The sequence below is a fragment of the Rana temporaria genome, chromosome 9, assembly GCF_905171775.1.
Source record: "Rana temporaria chromosome 9, aRanTem1.1, whole genome shotgun sequence".
In the NCBI taxonomy this organism is placed as follows: Eukaryota; Metazoa; Chordata; class Amphibia; order Anura; family Ranidae; genus Rana; species Rana temporaria.
The window spans coordinates 184,162,033-184,169,748 of record NC_053497.1 but is presented as its reverse complement, the minus strand read 5'-3'; the positions used below and the strand labels follow the sequence as shown (position 1 = coordinate 184,169,748).

Here is a 7,716-nt window from a genome sequence, read left to right as displayed (position 1 = left end):
CTGCAAGGCAGCATATCCCCTCCCCCTATAGATAGAAATGAGGGGGGGGGATTATAAAGAAATTACAATCGATGGAGGGAGGAGCTCAGCGATGTCTACCTGGATTTACCTGGAAGGTGGAATAACCCTTTAAACCTTAATATCGAGGGGGAGGGGCATATACACTACTGAGCCTACACATCTGATTGGAGGTCAGCATTCGGTGGTTGTCATAGGCTCTCCTATACCCACCGGTATGGATCCTCACCCAGGGAGTGGAGCCTCAGGAAGTGACTGCGGGTCTCCTCGAAGTGGTTGACGATCAGAGGATTCGGAGCTCCCAGCAAATCCAGAAGAACGAAGAGATCCTGAGGGAAAGAGACCAATCAGAAGCCAGATCCACCATGACTGGATCCCAAGGGGGAAGGGAGAAGGTCGCTCTTCTGCAATATGTCTCCTTTATACACTGTGTGGCCAAAAGTCTGTGCACGTGACCCGAACAACTGACCCCCAGCACATGACCGTGACCCCAACCCCTGGCACCTGATAGGACACCCGGCCATGACCCCAACACCTGACCATGACCCCGACACCTGACCATGACCCTAACCCTTGACTCCAACACCCGGCCATGACCCCAACCGTGACCTCAAGCCCCAACTGTTAACCCAAGATCTGACCCTGACCCCAACAACTGACCCCCAGCACATGACCATGACCCCAACCCCTGGCACCTGATAGGACACCCGGCCATGACCCCAACACCTGACCATGACTCTAACCCTTGACTCCAACACCTAGCAATGGAAAATAAACATTTATCAGATCTATGTTCCCGAAAATGTTGACATTAAATTACCATTCACCGATTCCCTACCAATGCTGGAAGTCTGTTCTCAACACTGGTCACCCCATGTCTTTATGGAGCCGGTCCAAACTGGTCACCCCATGTCTTTATGGAGCTGGTCCAAACTGGTCACCCCAAGTCTTTATGGAGCTGGTCCAAACTGGTCACCCCATGTCTTTATGGAGCCGGTCCAAACTGGTCACCCCATGTCTTTATGGAGCCGGTCCAAACTGGTCACCCCATGTCTTTATGGAGCTGGTCCAAACTGGTCACCCCAAGTCTTTATGGAGCTGGTCCAAACTGGTCACCCCATGTCTTTATGGTGCTGGTCCAATCTGGTCACCCCAAGTCTTTATGGAGCTGGTCCAAACTGGTCACCCCAAGTCTTTATGGAGCTGGTCCAAACTGGTCACCCCATGTCTTTATGGAGCCGGTCCAAACTGGTCACCCCATGTCTTTATGGAGCTGGTCCAAACTGGTCACCCCAAGTCTTTATGGAGCTGGTCCAAACTGGTCACCCCATGTCTTTATGGTGCTGGTCCAATCTGGTCACCCCAAGTCTTTATGGAGCTGGTCCAAACTGGTCACCCCAAGTCTTTATGGAGCTGGTCCAAACTGGTCACCCCATGTCTTTATGGTGCTGGTCCAAACTGGTCACCCCATGTCTTTATGGAGCTGGTCCAAACTGGTCACCCCATGTCTTTATGGATCTGGTCCAGACTGGTCAGCACAATTGCCTTTGTATGATGGGGGATTACCAGGACCCTTCCCTGGAGACCCCTGAACTCCATCATTGGGGGGGAAATTACAGACTTCTGATCATATATTGGGGGGGATTTACTAAAACTGGAGCAATGTACCTCCTTATCCACTTACAATGGCGTCCAGCTGAGTCCCGCCTCCTCCCTGGATTGGCTCCTTCTCTAGACGTCCCGCCAAGTGGCGCGCCCCGTACAGCGAATCGCTCGCTGACCATTCTCCGAACGCTTCCTCGCCGTCCAGGAAGAAGAGCTGCAGAGTCAGCGCCGAGCCCTGGAAATCAGAGAGAGAGATGAATGCCGGGCACCGCGGGGCCACAGGTCTGTTATCAGTTCCAGGCGGGGACACCCCTCGGCTCGGACATCCAGTGCCACCTCCTCGTCCAATCAGAAGGCTGGAAATCATACATAGGAAATATTCACTCCCTCCTGGTCAGGGTGGGGAGTCACAAGACCGACTGAACAGAATATTCAACAGTGGAGGAAATATACTGCATGAGGGATCAGCCGGCTCCCCTGATTGGTGGATCTATGATTAGGAATTGGAGAGCCGGCTCCTGTGATTGGTGGATCTATGATTAGGAATTGGGGAGCCGGCTCCTCTGATTGGTGGATCTATGATTAGGAATTGGAGAGCCGGCTCCTCTGATTGGTGGATCTATGATTAGGAATTGGAGAGCCGGCTCCTCTGATTGGTGGATCTATGATTAGGAATTGGAGAGCCGGCTCCTCTGATTGGTGGATCTATGATTAGGAATTGGAGAGCCGGCTCCTCTGATTGGTGGACCTATGATTAGGAATTGGAGAGCCGGCTCCTCTGATTGGTGGACCTATGATTAGGAATTGGAGAGCCGGCTCCTCTGATTGGTGGATTATTAGGAATTGGAGAGCCGGCTCCTCTGATTGGTGGATCTATGATTAGGAATTGGAGAGCCAGCTCCTGTGATTGGTGGATCTATGATTAGGAATTGGAGAGCCGGCTCCTCTGATTGGTGGATCTATGATTAGGAATTGGAGAGCTGGCTCCTCTGATTGGTGGATCTATGATTAGGAATTGGAGAGCTGGCTCCTCTGATTGGTGGATCTATGATTAGGAATTGGAGAGCTGGCTCCTCTGATTGGTGGATCTGTGATTAGGAATTGGAGAGCCGGCTCCTCTGATTGGTGGATCTGTGATTAGGAATTGGAGAGCCGGCTCCTCTGATTGGTGGATTATTAGGAATTGGAGAGCCGGCTCCCCTGATTGGTGGATCTATGATTAGGAATTGGAGAGCCGGCTCCTGTGATTGGTGGATCTATGATTAGGAATTGGAGAGCCGGCTCCTCTGATTGGTGGATCTGTGATTAGGAATTGGAGAGCCGGCTCCTCTGATTGGTGGATTATTAGGAATTGGAGAGCCGGCTCCTCTGATTGGTGGATTATTAGGAATTGGAGAGCCGGCTCCTCTGATTGGTGGATCTATGATTAGGAATTGGCGAGCCGGCTCCTCTGATTGGTGGATCTATGATTAGGAATTGGAGAGCCGGCTCCTCTGATTGGTGGATTATTAGGAATTGGAGAGCCGGCTCCCCTGATTGGTGGATCTGTGATTAGGAATTGGAGAGCCGGCTCCTCTGATTGGTGGATCTATGATTAGGAATTGGAGAGCCGGCTCCTCTGATTGGTGGATCTATGATTAGGAATTGGAGAGCCGGCTCCTCTGATTGGTGGATCTATGATTAGGAATTGGAGAGCCGGCTCCTGTGATTGGTGGATCTATGATTAGGAATTGGCGAGCCGGCTCCTCTGATTGGTGGATCTATGATTAGGAATTGGAGAGCCGGCTCCTCTGATTGGTGGATCTATGATTAGGAATTGGAGAGCCGGCTCCTCTGATTGGTGGATTATTAGGAATTGGAGAGCCGGCTCCTCTGATTGGTGGATCTGTGATTAGGAATTGGAGAGCTGGCTCCTCTGATTGGTGGATCTATGATTAGGAATTGGAGAGCCGGCTCCTCTGATTGGTGGATCTATGATTAGGAATTGGAGAGCCGGCTCCTGTGATTGGTGGATCTATGATTAGGAATTGGAGAGCCGGCTCCTCTGATTGGTGGATCTATGATTAGGAATTGGAGAGCCGGCTCCTGTGATTGGTGGATCTATGATTAGGAATTGGAGAGCCGGCTCCTCTGATTGGTGGATGAGATGTAGGAGGAGGAGCTGGGAGGGGGGGGGTCACCTTCTTCTTGTGCTCCTGCAGGCGGTGGTTGAGCGCAGTGACGGCCTCCAGGATCAGAGCGCAGGGAACCGCCGAGTCTGTGGCCCCGACGAAGTCCCGCCCCCTCCGATCCGGGAGAAACCACTTGGAGTCCAGATGACAGGCGAAGACCAGGCGGTGCGGGGCCGAGGGATTCAATGTGGCTACAATGTTCCCGAAGGAGAGCGCCCCCCCGCGGGGTCACCGCATCAAACTCGTCCAGATCCACCGTCCAGCCCGCCGACAGCGAGCGCAAGTGACCAGAGATGAGCTGGGAGGAGCAAGAGAGAACGTCAGGGGCCGCAACACCAACCCAACACCGATCGCTGACACCATACATACCCCCGCCGACACCATACACACCGATCGCTGACACCATACACACCGATCGCCGACACCATACACACCGATCGCTGACACCATACACACCGATCGCTGACACCATACATACCGATCGCTGACACCATACACACCGATCGCCGACACCATACACACCGATCGCCGACACCATACACACCGATCGCTGACACCATACACACCGATCGCTGACACCATACATACCGATCGCTGACACCATACACACCGATCGCCGACACCGTACACACCGATCACCGACACCATACACACCGATCGCCGACACCATACACACCGATCACTGACACCATACACACCGATCGCCGACACCATACACACCCCCACCAATCACCATACACACCGATCGCTGACACCATACATACCCCCGCTGACACCATACACACCGATCGCTGACACCATACATACCGATCGCTGACACCATACACACCGATCGCCGACACCGTACACACCGATCACCGACACCGTACACACCGATCGCCGACACCATACACACCGATCGCCGACACCATACACACCGATCACTGACACCATACACACCGATCGCCGACACCATACACACCCCCACCAATCACCATACACACCGATCGCCGACACCATACACACCGATCACTGACACCATACACACCGATCGCCGACACCATACACACCCCCACCAATCACCATACACACCGATCGCCGACACCATACACACCGATCACTGACACCATACACACCGATCGCCGACACCATACACACCCCCACCAATCACCATACACACCGATCGCCGACACCATACACACCCCCGCCGATCAGACAACCAATCAGCACTCCCTGGACAGCGGGCTCTGTGATTTGCCGGCTCTCACCTCTCTGACCCGCCGGTTGCCGGGACTCCCCGGACTTCTCTCTATCAGCATCGGACGGATGAAGGACGACCACAGACGATCAACATCGATCCCGGAGACCAGCTGACCGATCTGATTGGATGAGAGGGAACTGGGCTGGATCTGGAACTAAGGAGAGAGCCAATCACTACTCACACTGGCAGCACCGCCCACCAGTGACATCATCCAGTCTTAGCTGGTCCAACCCCCACACACCCTGAACACCATATTTGCCACACCCCCTATACCATGTGTATGCCCCTCCCACACCCCCTATACCATATGTATGCCCCTCCCACCCCCCTATACCATATGTATGCCCCTCCCACAGCCCCTATACCATATGTATGCCCCTCCCACAGCCCCTATACCATATGTATGCCCCTCCCACACCCCCCTATACCATGTGTATGCCCCTCCCACAGCCCCTATACCATATGTATGCCCCTCCCACACCCCCTATACCATATGTATGCCCCTCCCACACCCTTCAACATGTGTATGCCCCTCACACGCACCTTATACCATATGTATGCCCCTCCCACACCCCTATAACATATATATACCCCTCCCACACCACATGTATGCCCCTCCCACACCCCAATACCATGTGTATGCTCCTCCCACACCTCCTATAACATGTGTATGCCCCTCCCACACCCTTATACCATATGTATGCCCCTCCCACACCCCCTACAACATGTGTATGCCCCTCCCACACCCTTATACCATATGTATGCCCCTCCCACACCCCCTATACCATATGTATGCCCCTCCCACGACCTTATACCATATGTATGCCCCTCCCACACCCATATAACATATATATGCCCCTCCCACACCACATGTATGCCCCTCCCACACCCCAATACCATATGTATGCTCCTCCCACACCTCCTATAACATGTGTATGCCCCTCCCACACCCTTATACCATACGTATGCCCCTCCCACACCCCCTACAACATGTGTATGCCCCTCCCACACCTCCTATAACATATGTATGCCCCTCCCACACCCCCTACAACATGTGTATGCCCTTCCCACACCCCCTACAACATGTGTATGCCCCTCCCACACCCTTATTCCATATATATGCCCCTCCCACACCCCTAAAACATATATATGCCCCTCCCACACCCTTATTCCATATATATGCCCCTCCCACACCCCTATAACATATATATGCCCCTCCCACACCCCTATAACATATATATGCCCCTCCCACACCCCCATAACATATGTATGCCCCTCCCACACCCCCATAACATATGTATGCCCCTTCCACAACATGTTTATGCCCCTCCTACACCCCAATACCATATGTATGCTCCTCCCACACCTCCTATAACGCGTGTATGCCCCTCCCACACCACGTGTATGCCCCTCCCACACCCCCTACAACATGTGTATGCCCCTCCCACATACACGGTTGCCCCCCCTCACCTGTCTCACTCTCGGCTCCTCCTCCTCCCTGGCTCCGCCTACTCTCGGGTTCTCCCAGAACAATATGACGGCTCCGATCAGCACCCCGGCCCCGAGTATCAGCAGTCCCGGGATTCGGGCTCTCGGAGCTCCGCCGGGTGTTCGGGGGTTGCGGGCGGCTCGGCGCGGAGCCATCGGGGAAGAGAAGCATGACTGAGAGGGGCGGCCAATCACAGACAGGGGGCGGGGAGTACAAAAGTCCTCCGGACCAATAGAAGAGCGAGAAAGGTAAACAGAGCTGGAGACGGCGTCCAATCAGAGCTCAGGGGCGGGGCTAGCCACTGACAGCTCAGCGTATACATCCCGCGCTCTGATTGGTTGTCAGGCCGCCGCTGGTTGTTGTGAGACCGCCATATTGGAGAAGGGAAGCGCGCCAGTCACGTGTTACTCGACCAATGAGAGGGGGAGTCTCAGCCACACACCATCCGATCGTATTATAATCTCTCATGGCTGTCCTGAAGGGGGGGGGACACACACATAGGAGGTGGGGACACACAGAGGAGGTGGGCGGAGTCACACATAGGAGGCGGGGTCACACACAAGAGGCGGGGTCACACACACAAGAGGCGGGGTCACAGAGGTGGGCACACACACAAGAGGCGGGGTCACATAGGAGGTGGGCGCACACACAAGAGGCGGAGTCACAGACAGAGGAGGTGGGCACACACAAGAGGCGGGGTCACACATAGGAGGTGGGCGCACACACAAGAGGCGGAGTCACAGACATAGGAGGTGGGCGCTCACACAAGAGGCGGGGTCACACAGAGGAGGTGGGCGCACACACAAGAGGCGGGGTCACACCTAGGAGGTGGGCGCACACACAAGAGGCGGGGTCACACAGAGGAGGTGGGCGCACACACAAGAGGCGGGGTCACACCTAGGAGGTGGGCGCTCACACAAGAGGCGGGGTCACACATAGGAGGTGGGCGTTCACACAAGAGGCGGGGTCACACATAGGAGGTGGGCACACACACAAGAGGCGGGGTCACACATAGGAGGTGGGCACACACACAAGAGGCGGGGTCACACAGAGGAGGTGGGCGCACACACAAGAGGCGGGGTCACACATAGGAGGTGGGCGCACACACAAGAGGCGGGGTCACACATAGGAGGTGGGCGCACACACAAGAGGCGGGGTCACACAGAGGAGGTGGGCGGAGTCACACAGAGGAG

At 54.7% G+C, this 7,716-nt stretch overlaps 1 protein-coding gene across 1 annotated transcript in view; it reads right to left on the bottom strand.

Annotated features, from left to right (window-relative positions):
* QPCTL (glutaminyl-peptide cyclotransferase like) overlaps positions 1 to 6,731 on the bottom strand; it is an 11,997-nt gene extending 5,266 nt beyond the window's left edge. Inside the window, 6 exon segments of the mRNA XM_040325079.1 lie at positions 248 to 347; positions 1,703 to 1,858; positions 3,804 to 4,013; positions 4,015 to 4,092; positions 5,042 to 5,188; positions 6,505 to 6,731. Coding sequence (XP_040181013.1) covers positions 248 to 347; positions 1,703 to 1,858; positions 3,804 to 4,013; positions 4,015 to 4,092; positions 5,042 to 5,188; positions 6,505 to 6,678 — 865 coding nt within the window. The 5' untranslated portion in view covers positions 6,679 to 6,731.
* Positions 6,732 to 7,716: the final 985 nt, after the last annotated feature.